The sequence below is a fragment of the Medicago truncatula genome, chromosome 8, assembly GCF_003473485.1.
Source record: "Medicago truncatula cultivar Jemalong A17 chromosome 8, MtrunA17r5.0-ANR, whole genome shotgun sequence".
Classification (NCBI taxonomy): Eukaryota; Viridiplantae; Streptophyta; class Magnoliopsida; order Fabales; family Fabaceae; genus Medicago; species Medicago truncatula.
Window position 1 is genome coordinate 41,736,866 of NC_053049.1, and position 22,334 is coordinate 41,759,199.

Genomic DNA, 22,334 nt, shown 5'->3' on the forward strand with positions numbered 1-22,334 from the left:
TCATTGAAGACACTTCAGTCGAAGGCTTTTAGTCACGGTGCAATCTCTAGGGCTGTCTTGTTATAAAGGGGAAGACCTATCGAGTTCTAGGGTTGCGGTCTAGCTAGCCAATTTTTTGTTGGATGACTAATATTAGATGTTATTTTTGTTAGTCATAGGAGTTGATCCCACACATTTCACTCAAATCTTGCCTAATACCACCTTGTCATCTTAACATTTTTTTTAACATAGCCAATTTGATCATCAGTCTAATTTTGGGGAGTGTTGTTGGAGGGCTGAGCATCATGTATTGTTACAGATGCTCGCTCAATAATTGTGTAATCCTTGTTTGGTGCCAACTATGGCACAAGTGACCTTTGACCTACTCATGTGTTTTGCCTTTGTTTGCATCCTTTATCTGGGTTGATCCATTATCCTTCCTGTTTCAAAATAACTGAATTTTTTTAGAGCACCTTTTCTTTGTGTTGCATTATTACTTAAGATATATCTCCTTAATTTAGTCTTCTTGCCTAAAACTAGTGTTGGTGATACTAAAAAATGACTAGTGGTTGATAAGTCGAGGTTTGATACATTGTTAATAGTCGATGCCTATCGCTTATCTTTGGGTATTGTTTTGTTTAAAGGAAGGCTTCAGTGGGTATTTTAACTCGAAATCTTTATTCGTGGGTGCCGATGTATCCTACTAGACCTACTTCCTAGTAGTGGATGAATGAAAATAGTCAAACGTCCTTTGATCATTGTGGGGTTTTGTTAGGAACTCAATAGATTGAATGAAAACAATGATTTTTTTAGGAGATAATAGGAGTGGAATCTCTCGTCCAATGATTTTCCCTTCATTATGATACTCAACGAATCAAACTACTTTTGTATCTCCTATTTATACACAAACTCTCTAACTAATCAATCATCTACACAACTAACTCCACGAAAGTTACAAGCACAAAGTTAAATACACAAACATAAGAACACTGCTGAACATTACTAGTTTAAAAGACAAACATAAGAACACTGCTTGAACATTACTTATAGCTACGGTAAAGTGGATGATTCCTTCCAATTTTAGGCAGTAATGTCTGGACTACTCAACTCTTGATGTACTCTACCACTACTACTTATTTGCCTACTCTCTTCCACCATCCCCATACATTCACTGTTCATAAAAAAATCTCCATAGATTCACTACAATTTGTTTTACTGATTTGTGTGCTCAAAACATTGGTGGTATTCTCCGAACTTCTTCCTTGCTGTTAGGTGCTTGGTCTCAGGTTATTAAGCGCAAAATTAAAATCGAGTTTAGATGGGAGAGATTGCTTGTTAAGGCTCTCTCGAAACTTCCATTGTTGAAATGCTTCTGAGCTGAATAATAGGTTATTCCTATCCATTCTTGATCATTTTATGCAAACCTTTCTTTTTCTTGACCTTTACATCAAACCAAGACACGGTTTGGTTGGACTGCAATGGTTTTTATCTCCATAATGAACTTTTTAAGGAGGCGATCATCATCTCCCCCTAACTCAAGTTTGGTAATTGTTGAGTTATTTCTACATTTCCATTTTCAACTTCCACCTTTATCACATCTAGTCATCTACCCTTTGATTATCTACTTTTTCTATCTCTTTTTAACATTCTTTTTTTGTCTCTTGAATTTCCAGCAATGTTTTGAATATGTTTCGTCCATTCTGATGTTAAATATTCCCTCCGGTCACTGTTATAAGTTTTGCTTATAATAGTGACCAGAGGGAGTATGTTTCTTTTCTTTCCTCAATCTTTCCTTGATCTTCAAAATATCATTTTCACCTGTCTTCTTGCTCACAATGAAAATAAATTTTTATTTCCTCTAAACAATCATACAAATATTTTTTTTTGAAGAAATCGTACAAATATTTTGAATAATAGTCTCACTAAATTATTTTTTTGAAGAAAAAAACTTTTGTAATCATTAATTACATAAGTACTAATATACTCTATTCATTTCATATTATAATATATAAGTCGTTTTAGTAAACAATATTGTTTTATTTTATATGTTAATATCAAGAAGACAGAAACTAGTGTAAGACAAACAGTAATGTGTGGTACTGTGTACGTCTTTCTGTTTTTTCATTAGATGGTATATCTATTTTATCACAATTGATTGTAATTTATTTCAAATATTATACCACAATCAAATAATTTTGGTAAATATTCTACCGAAAAATAAGCAAATAAGCTCAAAATTGGTTTTTTTTTTTTTTTTTTTGTAGTGCCTGATATTCTTCCTATTAGTTGAATTGTTCGTGTTTTAGTAAGATTTAATTGATTTTTTAATTAAAATTTTAAATAATATTTATAAAAATAATAAATTTGTAAATGCAATAGTTTAAATAAACTTTTGAGTCCTTAGACCCCTTATGCTAGTGGTAGGAAAAAATAGGGGTAAAATATGTTTTCGATCCTTATAAATATGTCAACTTTTCGTTTTAATCATTTTAAAAAAAATTCCAACTTTTAATCTCCCAAAAGTTTTCCATATATATAATGATGTGTTATCACATCAATTAGTAAATATGATAACTTATGTGTTTTTTATATTTATTAATTGATATGACAACACATTAATTATACATTGACAGAATATACTAATTAAATTATTTTGTCTAGATACAATTTTGTAGTTTTTCTTCCTAATTTTTGTGTCGTTTTAGCGCTTGTGGCTTTTGACAGTTTGTAATTATTTTGTTCTTCTCAAAGCATTTTTGGCACTTTTTATGCTGAAGTGTCTTGTTTTGGTTTTATTATATATCTTTTTTGGCCTTGGTCTTTTCAAAGGAAAAAAAAAAAATGTCTCCTGAATACATAAGTTAGCATTTACAGTAGAAAAAAAAAATAGATTGTTATATTTATGGTGAAAACTATAAATTACCTATGTAAAATTAAAATACTTCAAGTAAGTTCCAAACTTATCTCTCTATTTCTTTTTTTCCTCATTACATTGTAACACTAAAAAAAAAAAAAACTTCAATTAAATAAAGGCTTAATTGCACTTTTGGACCCCTATCTTTTCAAAAGTTGAGGTTTTGGACCCTTAACTAATTTAAATACAAAACAGCCCCCTATGTTTTGATTCTTTGGCAGTTTTGGACCCCCAAGGCAAAAAAAAATAAAAAAATTGACACGCCGTGTCAATTTTTGATGGTACCAAGTGCAATTAAGCCTTAAATAAACTCTTAAACATGGTACCGTTTAATTTGGGAAAGGAGAGTTCTTTCCCACCATGGGAAAGTTGATCATATTCATTAGATTAAATGAGGAACATATTCCTATGATACTCTCTCAACCACTAGATTATTTTTTTATACTATCTTTCACACTCTCTCTTTCATGTCCCCACACACCCATACCACCACCACTAAATCGCAAATTCAACAACCACTTTGACCACCACTGCACCACCACACACCACCATGGTTGCTGTCGGAAAACTTGTTAGCGTACGATTTTTAAAATAGGAAGACCAAAACATCATTTTTCTTTTTAAATAGAAAGACCAAAAATGCATTTAAACCTTACTTTTTTAACATTTTTTCTTTTCTTTTCTTTTTTATGCTTCCAGAAACCCATTTGTTTTTTTATTTAAAAAAAAAAACAGAAGAAAAATAATATAATTCAAAATTATATAATACAATCATTTTTTACCAGGAGAGAAACGGATTAATTGGATAAAAAAAAAAAAAACACGATCACAAACAGGTATAGTTTATGCGATGGTGGTTGGAATTCGAACAACAAGATAATTATGCATCCCTCTAAAAAAATATAATATTGCATCGTTAGGTTAATTTAGATTCTTTATAGGAAAATTTGCAGGTACCCTTGAGTTTTGATTAAAATGATGGTGCCATTTAATTTGAGAAATGAGAGTTCTTTCCGGCAGCAACCATGGTGGTGTGCGGTGGTGCAGTGGTGGTCAAGGTGGTTGTTGAATTTGTGATTTAGTGGTGGTGGTATGGGTGTGTGGGGACATGAAAGAGAGAGTGTGAAAGATAGTATAAAAAAATAATCCATTTAATCTAATAAACATGATCAACTTCCCATAGTGTAAAAAAACTCTCCTTTCCCAAATTAATTGGGATCGCAGTTAAAGTTTTGATGGTACCAACTATCATATTATGAGTGATATGAATTCACCCAAACAGAAGCCTGAATGAAACCATGGTCAAACAAAGCTGAAAATCGTATCTTAATGATATCGAAACTCCAGTAATGTTCTTTCTTCTACTTCTACCAAAATAATCACACTTTCAAATTCAAACCAACAATGTTACTCACTTGTAATCATCACCATCACTATCACCCTTTCCCACATTCTTCTTCTTTTTCTTCAGCTACCCCTTCACTCTTCACGATCATCCCCTCACGCCCCCTTCATCTCAACACTCCAATCCTCAACCTCAAACCACTTTCCACACCCCACCGTTTCACTTCCTACACCGTCCACACCAACTCCTTCCCCCGCCGATCTCAACTTTCCGTCGTCGATTCAAATTTCGATTCCTTCCTTTCCTTCCTCGAACTCTCCGCCCTTCTCTCTTCCCTCGTCGTATCCGCCGCCGTTGCCGTGACTGCAATTTGGAAGAAGGGGTTATATCTTGCAATCGGTAACAGAGTTGCTCCGTGGAGTTTGTTGTTGTTGGTGGTTGGTGTTTTAACTGGTGCGCTGATTAGGAGAAGGAAATGGAGAGAGACGGTGTTGAACGGTGTTGTTTCTGTTTCGGAGGTGGATTTTTTGCAGAGGATTGAGAAATTGGAGGAGGATTTGAAGAGTAATGCGACGGTTGTTAGGGTTTTGTCTAGGCAGCTTGAGAAATTGGGGATTAGGTTTCGTGTTACCAGGAAAGGTTTGAAGGAACCTATAACTGAGGTAATCACTACACTACTCCTTTTGTGATTTATGATTTCTTAATGTGCGTAAGATGAATTGTTGAGTAAAAAGAGATAAAAGTGATTCTAGAATCATAAAGTTTATCATGAGATGTAAAGTATTCTCAAGTAGAATTTATTTTTCCTCTTGAATAGATTCCAACTTGAATCTTGAATTTGAAGTTTTTGTCTTTATAACAGATTTTTAGCTTTCAATTTATTGTTCAACTCACTTTTAGGTAAATTTATCCAAACATAAGTCACTTTACTTTCGATTCACTTTTAATGGAAGTATCCATTTTCGTCACTGAAGAATCAAACACACATTTAGTATAGCTTTAACCAATGGAAAAGACCTAGTGAATTTTAGATAGAATAGGTTCAAGAGCAGAATAGGTTCAAGAGCAATGTAAGGACTAAGGATCATAGATGTAATGCACGATTCCGTAATGACAAGTTCAAGTAATCAAAATGTTCACAACTGTGTTTTTGAAAGTATTGTGAATATGTGCTGAGCGTTTGTTGGATTATTTGTTAGTATTTGTCAAAAGTGGTAATTTAGCACTTATAGTAATAGTCCAAACTGCTTGTTGATAAGATGTAAGTAATAATAACACAATAACTCAAATATTCTAGCAATGTCAGGTTGCTAACAAAATTAAGGTTCATAACCAATCTTGGCAATTCTACAGAATAAAATGAATAAAAAAATTACCTAAATAACCTAGATTTGAATCCAGAAGTAGTTAGGTGAATTAGAAAAGATAAATAATTCCAAGTGTGTATTCATGGGTTCATCATCAAATTCAATTCCATGGTTGTAGACTACAACTTGTAGTCAAGTACCAACTTTCCTAAAAACATAAGCTTATAGATAGAGAAGCTCACGAAAGAAGGATTTTATGCCTCTAAACTAATCTCTGATATGAGTAGATTGGAGCTTGAAACGCTAATGCACGGTTTTCAATCTTGGATAGCTGGCACAGAAAGACTAACCTCAAACTACTATAGAGAATAGAGTCTGGCACTTTATTGACGATCATAGATACACGTGAAAAGTTCTATGCAAGACATACATAAATGCTAAAAATGAAAGACAGTGTGAGAAACTCGTAGCCTTAAGCTACAAACACTAGTAAAAAATGACAGAAATCATGAAATAATAAACAGAAGACTCAGAACACAGCGGAGAAAAAAACCTGAACGTGGAATCTGAGCGAAAGATATGTGTCGTGTAAGAATGCTGAAAAGAAAACACGTGTAGATAGTGAACAGAACAAAGCACGTGAATAGAACAGAGCGACGAGCTTGCGAGAAAATGCAGGTTTTGGATGGAAATAACATTGGAAAACAGTGTATCTTTGGATAAAGATATGTGGTTTCAAGAAGAAAGGTCAGAAAACAATGAAACTGGGGACAAAGTGTTTTGCCCCCGTTTCATGAAAGCAGCCACTACAACTGTGAATCTCCCTAAAAATGGAAACAATCTGGTTGCAGGAGCATGAAGCAAAAACTCTCCAAGATGTAGAACTTTACTGTGGCGTCCTCTGAGGAATTCATATTACTGGAATTAATATTTGTTCATAAAAAAAGTAAGATTTACAGAACACCAAGTAATTATTACTTAGTTCTTCCACAAAAAAAAGTAATTATTACTTGGTGCTTGCTTATTAACATTTTGAGTGACAGGTTGAAGGTTTATATATTGTATAAATTTAATGAATAGAAAAAATATTACAAAAATGATATCTAATTATTTTTTCATTTCTTGAATGAAGACTGCATCTCTGGCACAGAAGAATTCTGAGGCCGCAAGAGCATTAGCCCTGCAATCAGACATTTTGGAGAAGGAGCTGGGTGAAGTTCAAAAGGTTTTGCTAGCAATGCAGGTAATTAGCCCTTCAATGTTACTTAAACGCTGCTCTTTAACATGCACTCTTTAGAAATCAAATGACAATAGTTTGTAGTGAACTTTAAAGGTTAAAATTATTGTGTGGCTGTAGTATTCTATTTAAACACTTTAGCTCTCATGTGCTGTAGAGATTTTATTTTGATCCGTTGACAGTATTACTCACCCACCTATGCACACCCACACACAATACAATGATGTGACATAATATTATATTCTGAAATAAAATGTTTATCATACTATGAATCTAGTATTATAGTTTAAACCCATACGTCAGACTACAGATTTTATATTCTCTTGAACATTTTATTTTCTAAAATATTGTCATGGCTTTTGCTCATCGAGTTTGAGTTGTCTTGCTGGTGTTTGATCATTCATGTAGGAACAACAGCAAAAACAACTTGATCTCATTCTTGCAATTGCAAAGGCAGGTAATCTATGGGAAAGCAAGCGTGAAACTAGTGAAGAACACGGTACAATAGAAATGTCTAACACAGCTGCGAATCTCAATGTGGTAAATCAGGAGGTCCGCCAAATTTGAAGCTTGGGTTAAACTAAGGAAAACCATCAAATTACAGAGGGATGAATCTCAGTGTTACATTCTTTGTTTTTTGATGTGTACACTGAAACTGAACCATCCATCTGCACACAAAGTCAAAGTAGCCAGAATTTTCTTGGCACATAAATAATGATTACACATTTACTAAGGGCGGCTCTAGTTTCCCGTGGATACAGATGGGAAAAATTTACTCAACGAGTCAATTCAAAGAGGGGATAATTGTTCGAACTCTCTCTGGTTCTGTGGTAAATTTTGGGAATGTATTGTTGGTTCTTTGTGTTTGTCCGTGTACTTTCATTTCAGGTTTACAAGGTAACTCATCATCAATTTGTCACAGTTCACGTCTTTCCGTTAGTTTTGCTGTAACAAAAACAGATGAATATACATTGGTGTGGAACATATTTTGGTCAGTAACTGAGCTATTTGGGTCAAGTTCGTTTTGTATCAGATAGGATTGAATTCACGGTGGTGGTTTGTTTTCACAATTACCCTTGACTGAAAGTGTATTTCGGTCGTTGGTTAGATAATATTAAATGGGATCGAACCATTTTTTCAAAAATACCGTGGACCAAAAGAGTACTTCCGGCTGTTGTTTATACACAATATTAGACTCTAAACTATTTCAGATGCACTAATCTGGACTTGGAAATACATCAGAGGTTTACATCTGGATGCTGTGTATTTCTTTTATTTTTGGGTACTTTCAAATTTACAGATTAAATAAAATTGAGGATTGTTACATCATTATAACTTTATCATTTTTGTTGCCTGGCAGCCCAGTTTAAACATTATCAAAAAACATTAAGATGTAAATCAACGACATACACCCACTTAATTTTAACAACAAAAAAAAAAATCGTTACTATCCAAATCAATTTAAAATATAAGGGTAGTTTTGTAAGTTGATTTATTTTGATTTTCACTTATTTCTTTGTGATCAAGATTGCAATGAGTTCAGGGAAAAATATAAGTGAAGATTGTTGTGAGTTGATATAAATATAAATAAATAGATGCGTTTATATCTTGAACAAAAATGCTTTTAGAATACAAGATTGATTAGTAAAATTGGCTAATCTATTCTATACTAAAATTGTTTAAAAGTGAAAATGATTCAACTGCAGGTAAAATGCATACATCGTTCAACTCTTTCTTTTTTTGACCAACATCGTTCAGCTCTTAAATTAGTACTTCCAGTAAATGAAGACAATAATATTACAAATATAATTTACTGTCTCTACTAAAATACCAACATCGTCAAACTTTTCAGTAGCAAACTGAAATGGCGATACACCAGTTTTCCAGCATTACCAAGCAAGCTTGCAGCTCAAGACAAAGAAAACCACCAAGTCGCTGGAATATTGGGACGGCGAAACAAAGTGATTTCCAAACTCTTTCATCATTACTAGGCTATCAATCAACGACATAATTAGGAGCCACAGCCAAAGTTCTATCATTTCTAGCTGCAGACTCAGATTGTTCTGCACCAGCAGCTTCTGATGCTGCTTGCCTGCCATCATCTATCACGATCAAATGCCCCTCTCTTCGAATTAAAATCTACAGTAAAATGTTTCATATAGTTAACATGCCTGCCAGTAAATATACTAATTTCTTTGAAGGGTGTATAAAACAAGTGCATACCTCTATAATTGCTTTAATTTGGGAAATTTCAACTTTCGCCTCCTCCACGGAACTGTAATTATTTTTCTCATTTTGCTGGTCTACATACCATTTAATCAAATCCCGTTGCTTCATCCCAGCTAAGCCACTTCCTGCAATAGATAAACCCACAGAAAATTCAACTTTCAATATGATCACATGGAGTTTGGACACTTTGTAATATCACCGACATTGTTTTATATAAATAAATCTCAAAGGTGCGCCAGACAAAGGGTATCCAGATGTTCAGAACCTGAATAAATTTTAGAATTTAAATTTTTCACAACAATGTATAGTGATCAAAACTTTGATGTATAACAATGTTGAGATATTCTATAACAACAAAGTTTCAAGTAAAAACCTTCTTGCATTACGGTCTCCTCGTGCTGTCTAAGACGCATGACAAGGGCCTTGGTAATCCTTTGAAAGTATTCATCAGTTACAGTAGATTTTTTTCTTTGGGAGTTAGATCCATCGGCTGGTTTTTCTGCAAGTCAATTAAACCAATGAAATAATTAAATTTTATCGCATAGATGATTGCAAGGTAAAATGGGTAGGAGACAACTCACCATTGGTTCCAGCAGCTTCCTGAGTGGTAGAGTTTCCCACTTGACCATCAGCATCATTATTATCATTCCCATCGCCACTACCTGCTTCTTCGTCCATATCTTGATCTTGAAACTCAGATAAATCAATCTCACTTGACTCCACTCTGCAAGGAAAAAAAAGTAAAAGAGCAATTATGGCCAAAAGCTAGCTCCCAAAATAGAAATTTAAAACAAATCAAGAAATATATCCTACCTTATTATAGACGTTTGCAGCAGTTTCACTGCTAAACGAACATGACGAGGTTGTACCTGTTATAAAATCAGAAAATCATCTTTAGACCAGGTAAGGAAAACATATATAAATGCATATTCACCAGCCTCTAAAATCATTGAACACCTGATTATCCAAATGACACCGTGCAATGGCCTCTGACAGCCTGATTAAAGCTTCCAACTGCCTAACTGTCATCCGATATGCAACCCTACTGCCAGGATTTGTATCAGCTCTACGGAGAGAAACATAAGAGTCTACCAGTAGTTTTCTTGCATCTGACGTTAGCTGCATTAATCAGGCTAAGTAAGAAAGAAGCAAAAAGGACAAGTTCTAACACAGTTTGAACCAAAATAAAAAACAAGTGTTCAAACCTTTGGTTTAAGAGTTTTTGCATAGGCTATATAACGCTTCAGTTCTGCTGTAGTGAACGTTGGAGCAAGAGCTTCTTCGCGCTTTTGATGAACTCGCACAATATGAGAAGCTATGTGGTAATCTGTAACATCGTCTGGGTCATCAATCATAATGTATACAAGATCAAACCTTGAAAGTATAGCCGGTGGAAGAGCCACATTGTACTGAAACAAAGAAAGGGCAAAAACTAAATTAGGCCAAGTTAAACTCAATAAGGCAATTAATAACCAGGTTAGCAGAACATGTTATTACCTTCAGTGGTTTAGACTTATCGTACCGTCCTCCAGCAGGGTTGGCAGCGGCAAGAATGGAAGTACGAGCATTCAGTGTTGCTTGTATTCCTGCTTTTGTGATACTAATAGTTTGTTGTTCCATAGCCTCATGAATTGCAACCTTCAATCCAATCAAATATGAGATACTTTCCAGTCCATGACCCTCAAATGCCAGTAAAAAAATGCATGCCTCTTACCTGATCTCTTATGTCCATCTTGTCAAATTCATCGATGCAGCAAATGCCATTGTCAGCAAGCATCAAAGCGCCGGCCTGAAAACAAGCTCTTACATAAGAAAACAAGACACTAGAGAGCATTTATGCAGCCAAAGTGCTTGAATATATTAAAACCCACTTGTTTTGAATTCATCAATACCTCTCAAATCATCTCTCAAAAAAAAAAAAAACCTCTCAAATCATGTTTGATAAATAGTTTTTATGCTATACTTTATATGGGTTTCTGAATGGAACATCATAATTACAACTCGCAAACATTTTGGAATGCTTAGTTCAGAATCCATGGTGAACAGACAAACTTATGATATACGGCCTACTCTAACTTAATTGTTAACTGTTAATAATACTTAATCGTTCGTTGATTCACTATTTTCCAGGGAGTAATTTCAACCTAAAGCAGATCTAATCCTATTATTGTGTTTTATCAAATAATTATGATGAACAGTAGAACTAGTTGAATCTGATTTAAACTAGGACAGGTTAAATGTATACCAATTTAAATTTGCCAAACCAAGGATACAAACACAAATGAAAAGAAATAATGTAAGTTTTTGAACACATAATCTTATTATCATTTTCCTACGCTAGTTCTATCGAGCTGCTTTTATGCACAACTAATATTTACACCTCCATTGGTACAAAAGAGAGGCAGATTAATGACCTCAATACAAAACTCTCCAGTTTCTGGTTCCTTGGCAACAGTTGCAGTCAACCCAGCAGCAGATGATGACTTTCCAGATGTATACACAGATCTTGGAACAATGCTTGAAGTATACCTGAAATGATAACCATACATGATCCATTCAATTCGCACAAACCAGCATGAAAGTAATCAAAGAAAAAGAGAAAGGGTAGTACTTAAGAAATTGAGACTTTGCACAGCTAGGATCACCAACAATACAAACATTTATGTCCCCTCTAAGGCTGATGCCTTCATGAGTAGATTTGTGAACCCCACTCATAAGCATAAGAAGGATTGCTCGCTTAATATCTTGATGACCAAAAATAGTTGGAGCTACACTTTCAACAAGCTTGGTGAAGAAATCTGGAGTGTTCCTCATTCGTTGAACTTCATCCAGTTCCTGAGGCTGTTAAATCAACCAGTAAAATATACAGTATTGATCATTTTCTCTCGTATATTACAGAAATTTGACCGAGAACATCATGTATGTGTGCACAGAACATGTGTTAAAGAAAAATGAACAGGTTAAGGACAGCAATAGATTGATAAATATTGGGGGGAAATATCAGTGACGGTAATCAACCTAAAATATGTAGATTAAAGCAAAAAATTATATATTATTCATAATCATATTATATGCAACACCAGTCAGTTGGTCGTGACAACTGACAATGTGAAATCAAAATCAAACGGTGACATAATAATGCATAGAAATCATCACCAACTTACAGTGAATTGCAGATCATCTTCATCGGAATCCTTCTTTCTATTCCTGATGTCTATTTCTCTTCTACCATCACAAATCTGGAACAAATCATACAGAAAACACATTTATCGCAACGAACATTGAATCATATGAACGTTCTGAATAACAAACTACAATATAACGAACCTGAACAGAGTTGGCAATAAAAGCAAGTCGGTAGGAGAGGTCTCTGACTCCCAAAGCCCTAAGGCCCCTCACACCTTCATTTCCAGATGAAGCACCCTTGCGTTGAGAAGCTTCCCTACGACATTCTGATCTCTCACCAGGGGACGCCAACGCCAATATATCAGGTATGACAATTACAGTTCCAGTAAAAATCACCCTGCAAATTGGACAGTTTGCGGTTTGATTATTGACTTCCAAATTCCATAAAGTTTACATTTCAGTACAATTTGAAAAGTTAAAGCAGATTCAGGGCAAGAGAAAACTCACGTGTCACCAGCCCTAGCATGTTCTACAATCTCATGACGAAGAATAACATCCAATGACCTAGGCAGCGAGCCAGCAGGTATCTCATTGGACGTCTCCTGCATTCTGACCCTTTGCCAATCAGTAAATTTGCTCTCTTGGCGAAGCAGTGCCCACTTTGCTCTGTTGTTACATGTAGCATTGGGACAAATTGTTGGCTGCATTAGCACAAACAGAACAGTCATATAAAAATCAAAATAAGCAACAATATAAAACACAGTATTATTCATAATTTAATACTACGAGCAACAAAAAAATACAATTTTCAATTAACTACCTCAGTATACTTGAATTGCTGTTCAACATTCTTTATAACCCCACCACATTCTAGACACTTGAAAGTTCCTTGGAGAAGCTCAGGTCGAACCTCACTTGTCCTTGTTACCACTCCTGTTACAGATACAAGCCTACCAATCTCTGATGTAGCCAATTCCCTTAACCTATAAGACATCCAACACGGACACAAACTTAATTTTAAAACCCTTACACCCGCAAACTAAATCACAACTCCAAAGCCTCAATTTTCAATTAAAAATACATAAAAGAAAAATCAACGGGAACAAAAATTGTAATGAAAATGCATATACCTCTTGACAATTGGAATGTTATAGAAGGCAACATTGATATCTTTGTTAGGGTTATCATCAGAAATGAACGTCGGCTTAAGCTCCATAACAAACCTTTTGCAGGCATTCTGCAAGTAAGGTTCAAACCTATCATCAACAACACAAAAACAATTATCAGTATCCCAAGATAATACCAAATATTAAGGTTACGGTAATTTCAATAAAAATCTAAATGAAAAAAAAAAAAAAATACCTCAAATATTCATCAGAGATAGCTTTCTGAAGAACATCGCTGAATCTAATAACATGTTCGAAATCAATGAACATGGTGTTGGATTCGTTAGCTCTCATGACTTCAATCTCCGCTTCATAATAGAGTTCATTCCGTTGTCCAGATCTGAAACTGGTGATCCAAAACAAAACATATACAATTAGCGATCTAATTAAGTTGATTATTATGAAAATGAAGAACGAGAAGATGAAGATGAAGATGAAGAAAATGAAGAAGAATATCGAACCTTTTGAGGAAATCTAAGAAAGCGTTTTCAACCCTAACGGCTTTCTCATCAACCAAGTAACCACCGAATGCTTCCATTTTCGCTGAATCAGTTGAAGCTTCTCTGAAACCTAACTTCCGTTCGGTGTTTCAAGTTTGGGAAATGGTTTCTCACTTCATCTTCTCGCTATTCCTACTGAGCGCGAAGTCTTCAGTGGCGGGAAACTATATGTGGGACCAACATTCTTCCCGCCAAAAATACTTTGTGGCCTTGTTAACGGGTATGGGCCTAACCATCGCGGCCCATTTTTATTTTTAAAATTCATTTTTAAATGGCAATAGTTTGTCAACTTTAATATTTTTTTCAGTATTGAAAATAAAATAAAATTATATTCTACGTATTTTATAATAGGATTTTTTTTATTCTACGTATTCTTCGTATTTTATATTAGGAGGATTTACAACATATTGAAATAAAAAAAATAATTATATGAAAATGATACTGTAGCATAAAATAGAAATAAAAAAAAAATTACATTAAAATTTTGATTATATTGAAAAGGGATATCCGATAAAAAAAATTGATTATATTGAAAAGGGACATGTAACGCTAGTTTATCTGCTTTTTGTGTATCAGATTTTCTGCCATTCTACTACAAAATATTATGGGAAGGAAGTGTATACAAAGTCGCCAATATGAAATCAAAATCCATTCATGTGATGATATAAACAAACAATTGATTAAATTAAAATCAAAATATATAAAATTAAGGCCACATAAACATGATGGAGTTGAGTCCGTGTAAACATAGTTCTATTGTAAAAAACATTGCAATATTTATTTTTTTTTTTTGTTCAAAAAACATTGCAATATTTAAGAGTTGGGGTTTAAACATCGTATTTTTCACTTAATCATACTTATCCAAAAAAATGACGAAATTTTAAGTATTTTACCCTAAAAGATGAATATTGAAAGAAAAAGATAATAATAATTAAGAAGAGTGATTGAAGTTCAAAGAATGAAAACATAACAAAATAACATTCTTTAGCACCCCATTTTCTTCATTGCATAAGTTTTTCTAAACTTCGTCAATATGAGAAGTCGGTTCTGATCTTTTAGAGATTTCAGCTCCACTTTTCCTCAAAGTTTCTTATTATTCTTTCACGAGAAATGGATGACTTTGGGACATATTTTGATCTAGAATCTCAAGTTTTTCTTTTGTGATTTTGTCGTTTCGGTTCGACGTTCTTTTGATTTTCTCTCTTTGCGGTGTTTATTTGATTTAAGGTTTCGATGTGGTGTTTTTTTTTCATATTGAAAAATCAAATTCGATTAGCTATTTTATTCAACCAATGACTAGGTCGTTAATACTGCATATCTGAAAATATGACTATTCTGATCACTTTGATTTTTAAGCCTCTTACGACAAAGAGAAATGCTAAGGTCACACTCTTTAACACGCCTTTTAACACACTCCAATTAAAATTAGACACATCACCTCCTTTTTTTATGAGTATTGTTGTTGACACATTTGGTTTGGCTGAGAAACACGAGTAAATTACTCAAATGCCCCTTGTAACAGTTCGATTTTCGTTAGATTTATTTTAATTGTTTTATTATGTGTTTATTTGTGCTTGTGTGTGATTATTTTATCATTGGGTGCATTTTCATGGGTTTTCATGTTAGAAGGGTGAAATAGTAATTATAGTGAGGATTATTTTTAGTATTTTAGTGAGAACCATTATTTTTACTAAGTTACTAGTATGTTAAATAGTTGTGAACCGGTAAGTGACCGTTGTTAGTATTTTACCGTTAAGTGTAGAAACATTTTAGAATTGTGATTGGGTGGAATAAGTCCACTAAGGCATTAGGGTTGAGTCCATTTGAGAATAGCCTATATAAACCTTGTTTAAGAGAAAATAGCATTCATTTTTCATTTCACAATATTTTTAGAGAAAGGTAGAGAGAGAAAGTGCAGGAGAAGAGGAAAAGGGTTAGAATAGAAGACCTAAGAGGTGGTGAAGATTCTAGGATCTAAAGTGAAGCTTGTGCTAGAATTTGTGTTAATTAAGGTAAGGGGGTTAGAATTCAATCATAATCATTAATTGCATGATTAAGTGCTTAGTTGAATAATTGATTATTGTTCATAGTTGTTTGATGAGTCAATAATTAGATGTTTTAGTTTAATATTTAGTTTCATTTTAATTAGATTTAAGTTTATTTTATTTTAATATTATTTCCTTTTTGAGCTATTTTACTTCAATTGCATTTTATTATATTTCAGAAATGAATATTTAATGGATTGAGTCTTGGAGCAAAAGAAAGGGGTTTTGGAGCTGATTCGGTGCGAAAATACAAAGATTCGGAGACAAAAATATATCTCCCTGAAGTCAGAAGCTTGGCACGGCCAGGCCACCTCCCAGACAGCCTTTTGCTGCTTTTGCTTAGATTCTAAGCTACTCTATTTGGTTTTACCACAAAGCCCTTTGCTTGTGGAACATTCTAGTGATGTAATTTCTTAGATTTTAAGTCGAATGTTACCTATAAATAGAGTAGCTAGCCATCACAAATATTCATCTTTTCTTTGGAATTCAATAAGTGACAATTGTCTTTTGAATAAAAGTTCTTTTCTTTTCCTTTACTTTCTTGTCATTTACTTTTATGCTTTCTCTCTTCTTCTCCATGTCTACGATGAACATGAGTGAGTAGACTTCTTATGTCTTGGAATTGTTGGATAAGTCTAATGACATAATCCTAATCAAGTCAAGCATTAAACCTTAATATTATGTAACCCTAATTTCTCTTTTAAATTCACCGTTTTAACATGGATTAAATATTATCAAACTGTGGAAACGAAAGTGGAGGGTTTGATAATCGTTAAACCATTATTCCAAATGTTAATTCATAAAACGAAAGTGGAGCTTTAATATTCGATCAAGTGAATTTAGACAAGGATTGCGAAACATGAAAACAGTCTAGTGAACCTTGAGACTTATAGAGTTTCGAACTTCAAGGATTCTAATAGTAATCAACCATGAAAATAGGCGTGCTTGCTAGAAGAACACACTCACTGAGACCGATAGGAGATGTGATAGGCTTAAGAGAAACTCGTCTTTAAAAACTAGGTCTAAAATAAGGTTTTAGGTTTAATGGCTTGACTTGTGAATGATTTGTCGCCTGTGACGGACCAACGATCCCAAGGCTCTCTTTTATTATTATTTTCTCTTTCCATTTGAAAACAACAATCTTGCAACTTGATTCTCTTCTAATCACCAACTAAAGTTAATTAAATTAAACAACTCCCTGTCGGAACGATACTCTTTTCATTACTACTTCGATAGAACCGTGCACTTGCGGTTTTATCCCATCATTGTTGAAATTCGTGCTTTAATTATGGTGATGTGTTTGTATGCATGAATTTGGTGATAATTGAATTGTTGTTGCTGAAATTGCATGTTCATAGTATGTGAAAATGATATATTGTGAATTGTGCTCTAAATGTTGAATTGTTTTATATTGTTGTTGAATTCTGTTGAGAATCATGTTTAATTGATGTTGTTGTTGTTAAGGAATATTGTTGTTGATGATTTATGGCTTGGGTGTTCATATCATGATTTGATGATGAAAAATAAGTTGTTGTTGTTGGTTTTGTAAAAATGGATTGATTTGGTGAATTATGTTCAATTGGCAATTGTTTTCATGTTAGATGTGTTCTTGGGAACCCTTTTTTTTTGTTTTGACCTATAAACAAACTTTGGAAACATATTTGGGCATTGGGAGATCAAATTTGGGAATTTTGGGTGAAAAGGGGTTGAAACCTGTAATATTTTTTCTGCAGAATTATGACTGTTCGCTTAAGCGAATGAGTAAGCGAACAATCACGGTAGGTTCTGTGCCTGGTTCGCTTAAGCGAACAACTAATCGAACTTTTGTTGTAGCTTCTGGAACTTGTTCGCTTAAGCAAACAAGGTGGTCGCTTAAGCGAACGTGCCCAGTTTCAGCAACCTTTGATTTTTGTTCCGGACTTTAGGAGGCCAATCCGAGCTTTGTAAAATGATTCTTTCAACTTGTTTAACCTCCGTTTGAACTCCTAAACCTACTGGAACATGTTTTACTCATTCAAATTTGGGATTTTCCATCTTGGATTGAAACTTGAATATTTTTGGAAATTTTGGATTTTTGTCGAAATGAACTTTTGTGAACTAAATGAGATTACTAAGTTTAACTACAGTTCATATAGACTTAGGTAAGACTTGTAAAGTTGGTCAAACATCGTAATCATGTTAAACTTAATATTTCGGGAGGGAATGTGGAAATGTGAACTTGAATTTTCTCATACAAACTTGAGTTATACTTTGAACTAATGTCTAATAGTTTGTAAGTGGCTTAAGCTCTTGATTACATGATTGTATAAGATTATTTTGTGAGTTTTCAAACTTGAATATGTTACCTTGTTTTGGGAATTATCAATGTTGCCCGTTTGCCACTTGATATGGATTTTATCGGGAATGTTTCTTTTAAGCCAAATATCTTATGATCTTTCGTGACTAGCCTTATATGACTAAATGATGACGTGTGAATGGATTGTTCTATGTTGAATATGATATTTATCATAAGGTGTTGTATTTTCTCTTTACTTGGAATATGAGAAATATTTGGAGTGGTGAAACTATATGATGTAGTTGATGTTGAATGATATTGATGATTATTGATGATTATGGTGATAATGTGATGATGACTCTTATTTGAATTATGACTTGAATGTTGTGTGGACGTAAATACTTGATAATGCAATTGTTGTGGAGATGATCAATATATGTGGAAGTTATCCTTTATACTGTTGTGAAAATTATGAGTGATTTTGCATTGTATAGTCTTTGCTTGTATGTCCATGCATCATAGTCATGTTGAGTCTTGTAGCTGTAAAAGAGGGGTGCTCTTTTACTTCGGTGATTATGTAAGACGGGTGTGAAATCTTACATACGATGTTTTTGTTGCATCGAAGGTGACGACCTTGAGGTGATTTGGCACCACATGCATATATGTGTCGAACTAGGTGCATATCATGTTGACATGAGTCTTATTTGTGGCATGTGAATGATGATTGTTGATGATAAGTGTCTTTGATGAATACATATTGTGAGATTTTGGAATTTTGAAATGAACGTGTATATGGAAATTTATTACTCTTGATTAATTATATGATACTTGAATTGATTTATTCATGTCTAACTGTCTATGTGGGTTATGATTGATGTAATGCTTACCCCCAATGGTTTTGACCGCCAACCTGTCTGTATGGATGGGTAGACGTTGTGCAGTATTAGTTGCTTTGGTGAGTTGCTCGGTGGTTGCTTGGATAACGGGAGCTATCTCTGCTATCGTGTCTTAGAGTATAGGATAGATTTTGATCTAGGTGTCTGTTTTGATTACTCTAGATTATCTGTTTGAATTTTATTCATGTTTGGGGATTTACCCATTTGTCTGAACTTGAAGAATTTTTTTATGATTATGTATTTTAATATCATGGCATGTATGCTTTGAAGTATATGGTTTATATCCGCTGCGACTGTTGAGAATTTTTATATATGCATGTTGTTTTGGTTTTTGTATTGATGACGTAGCGTCTATTTTTTGAATATATGAATTATTCGTGTGTTTTATCGCTTTAATAGAGATAGGGTGTTACACCCCTCGGCAGTTAACTTCCGAAATTTTAAAGAACCGGCTCCAGTTAACTGCCGAGGAATTTCAAACTTGAAATTAAATAAGGAAATACACCTAAATTTTTCTTAATTAAATTTAAATCTTTAATCTTTTTAAGGAATTAAACATAATTATTTTTATGATTTCATTCGTATGATTTTGTTGCCATAAATGAAGAAATATGAAAGATGAATAATATCTGCAATCGGTAGTTAATGGACCTAAAATGATGATTTCAATAAAAAAAATGCAACAACAAAAACGTTACAAATGATAGAATAATTATATTTGTAATTATTAGTAATTAATTTCATTGATGTCTGTAATTATTCATAGGTTTGATTAACCTATTATTACTTTATACTAATATTTCAGATATTATTACTTTAATTAACATGAAAAACGCAACAACAAAAAATAAAAATGTTTGCCATCAGTAATTAATGGACCTAAAATGGTGATTCAATAAAAAAAATGCAACAACAAAAAAAATTATAAATGATAGAATAATTATATTTTTAATTAATTTCATTGATGTCTGTCATTATTTATAGGTTTGACTAACCTATTATTACTTTATAATATTTTAGATATTATTCATATATCTTTCAAATAATTATATTTGTAATTATTCTATTAATAAAACCTCTTTTTTTTAGAAATAAAACATCTTTTCTATTTACTAGTAAGTAACGTGATCGAATATGTAATTCTAGGATCTCATATTTCTTCATTTATGGCAACAAAATTATGTGAATGAAATCAACAACGTTATAAAAAGAATCATGTAGTAAAGAATTAAATTTAATTAAGGGAAAATTTAGGTGTATTTCCTTATTTAATTTCATGTTTGAAATTCCTTGGCAGTTAACTGCCGAAGTTTTCCTGGCAGTTAACAACAGCCGGTTCTTTAAAAATTCGGCAGTTAACTGCTGAAGGATATTTGAGTAAATTACTCATGTTTTTAAGCCAAACCAAATGTGTGAACCATAATACTCTTTTTTTATTCCTTTTACTTGTTACACGTTATTCAAGTTACAAAACATTAACAAAAAGAGAAATGATATTTGAACATCCATTTAGTGACAACTTTCTCTCTCATACTCACATCATATTCTCATTTTCTCTCTCTGTTGCTTTGGTTTTTGTGCCAAGACTCACATTTCTTACTATATTTTGGTTGTCCCTGAAGTTGTCATACAAAATAGTTGTTCAAATAACACCTCTCTTAACAAAAAATGAAGCAATTCCTTAAAAAAACAAAATGGAGTAATTTTTTTTCCAGTTTGCTCCTGTGACAATTTTGCAGAGAGAGAGACTGTGGTAGTGAGCCATTATCATTGTTCCATTTTTTTTCCATTTCTCTCCTGTTCCCGTTCTCAATTTCAACACCATCCTTCTCCCATTTTAATTCACTTTCATTTTCAATTTGTAACATGAACCCCCTCTTCTCAATTTGTGTAATTGCAAAATGAAAGAAAAAGATGAATCTTGTCGAATCTGGTGATGGTGAGCGTTGGAATCAAGGGTACCAAATTGGGATGATGATGTTTTTCCATGGGTTTTCAATGAAAAAGACATCGACATGGGTCTTCTTGAAAAGGGGGTGTATGCAGGACTACAAATTGAAGCAAATCAAAAACGGGTTTCTTATTAGGTCGGTACCGTTACTCTTCAAGGAGGACGATGTTGATGTTTCCAGCATCAGCATGGGCACAAACACAAAGTCAGAGGGGAGGAAGACACTGAAAAAAAAAAAAAAAAAGAAAGGAAAAAAGAATACTTGTTGTCTCGGTGACAGGTTAAAGGAAAAAAAAGAAGGGATCAAGTGTCAATTTTTTATTGGAGTGTGACCATGGTATTTCTCTATGACAATTTTTGTATCTTGTATATACATTGATGGTGAGGTTTAGCATGGGAAAGCTACTTTTTTTCTACCATGGGAAAGTTAGTTTTTGACCATTAGATCAAACCAAGAACACATCTTTATCATACTCCCTCATCACTAGATTTTGTAATTTTATTATTTTAAAACCATTTTTTAAAAACAAAAAATATATTTCGAAATTAAAATAAATATTTAAAAATAAAAAATAAACTTAAAAATATGGAAATTAATTTTCCAAAATTTTAAAAAATATAAATAAACTTTTTGAAATAAACTTGTTTTCAAAAAATTTAATTATGATTTTCAAAGATTTAATTTTTGTAATTTTCAAAAATTAATTTCCATATTTTTTTAGAATTTTTTTAGTTCGAAAAAAATGTAAAACCTTACCTGAAGGTGAAATCGAGAATTCTTCAAAGTTTCGGAAAATCATAATTAAATTTGAAAATTACAAAAATTAAATCTTCGAAAATCATAATTAAATTTTTTGAAAACAAGTTTATTTCAAAAAGTTTATTTTTATTTTTTAAAATTTTGGAAAATTAATTTCCATATTTTTAAACTTATTTTTTATTTTTATATGTTTATTTTAATTTTGAAATATATTTTTTGTTTTTAAAAAATAGTTTTAAAATAATAAAATTACAAAATCTAGTAATGAAGGAGTATGGTAAGGACGTGTTCTTCGTTTGATCTAATGGTAAAAAACTAACTTTTGCATCTACTTGTATCTAGCTCATATTAATTAATTCGATATTTAATTAACCATCCACACATGTGTGCGGGGAAAAAAATTCTGACATGAACAATATTGCAATAAGCTTTCAAATAGCTTAATTAATTGAAACTGATCGAAGCTCATAGCGAAACCAACTTGAATAAATGTATTGACGTAAATAAACAATTGATTCAATTAAGATCAAAACAAACACAGCTGAGGCAAATAAACATGATGAAATTGGAGGAGAACTTTGGCGACAATTTTACCTTCAAAAAA

General features: G+C 32.9%; 2 protein-coding genes across 2 annotated transcripts; one reads left to right on the top strand and one right to left on the bottom strand.

The window, feature by feature from the left end:
* Window positions 1-4,144: 4,144 nt before the first annotated feature.
* On the top strand, window positions 4,145-7,852 carry LOC25501879 (uncharacterized). Its single transcript, XM_013591318.3, has 3 exons — window positions 4,145-4,900; window positions 6,678-6,788; window positions 7,191-7,852. Exons 1-3 carry the CDS (start codon window positions 4,298-4,300, stop codon window positions 7,347-7,349), a joined length of 873 nt encoding a protein of 290 aa, XP_013446772.1. The 5' UTR covers window positions 4,145-4,297; the 3' UTR covers window positions 7,350-7,852.
* Window positions 7,853-8,457: 605 nt separating this feature from the next.
* Window positions 8,458-13,954, bottom strand: LOC25501880 (DNA replication licensing factor MCM6). Its single transcript, XM_013591320.3, has 18 exons — window positions 13,765-13,954; window positions 13,500-13,649; window positions 13,268-13,393; window positions 12,958-13,120; window positions 12,645-12,838; window positions 12,339-12,534; window positions 12,176-12,250; window positions 11,623-11,852; window positions 11,426-11,540; window positions 10,726-10,800; window positions 10,509-10,649; window positions 10,217-10,420; window positions 9,969-10,130; window positions 9,825-9,880; window positions 9,593-9,735; window positions 9,385-9,510; window positions 9,006-9,136; window positions 8,458-8,921 (listed from the first exon to the last, which is right to left on the bottom strand). The coding sequence occupies exons 1-18, from the start codon at window positions 13,839-13,841 to the stop codon at window positions 8,778-8,780; spliced, it is 2,508 nt and encodes an 835-aa protein (XP_013446774.1). The 5' UTR covers window positions 13,842-13,954; the 3' UTR covers window positions 8,458-8,777.
* Window positions 13,955-22,334: the final 8,380 nt, after the last annotated feature.

Coding starts and splice junctions, on each gene's coding strand:
- LOC25501880 (XM_013591320.3), bottom strand. CDS start 13,841: ATGGAAGCATTCGGTGGTTACTTGGTTGATGAGAAAGCCGTTAGGGTT. Junction 13,650..13,764: donor TTCTTAGATTTCCTCAAAAG/GTTCGATATTCT, acceptor TTGGATCACCAG/TTTCAGATCTGGACAACGGA. Junction 12,251..12,338: donor TTATTGCCAACTCTGTTCAG/GTTCGTTATATT, acceptor GATTTGTTCCAG/ATTTGTGATGGTAGAAGAGA.
- LOC25501879 (XM_013591318.3), top strand. CDS start 4,298: ATGTTACTCACTTGTAATCATCACCATCACTATCACCCTTTCCCACAT. Junction 4,901..6,677: donor TGAAGGAACCTATAACTGAG/GTAATCACTACA, acceptor TCTTGAATGAAG/ACTGCATCTCTGGCACAGAA. Junction 6,789..7,190: donor AGGTTTTGCTAGCAATGCAG/GTAATTAGCCCT, acceptor TCATTCATGTAG/GAACAACAGCAAAAACAACT.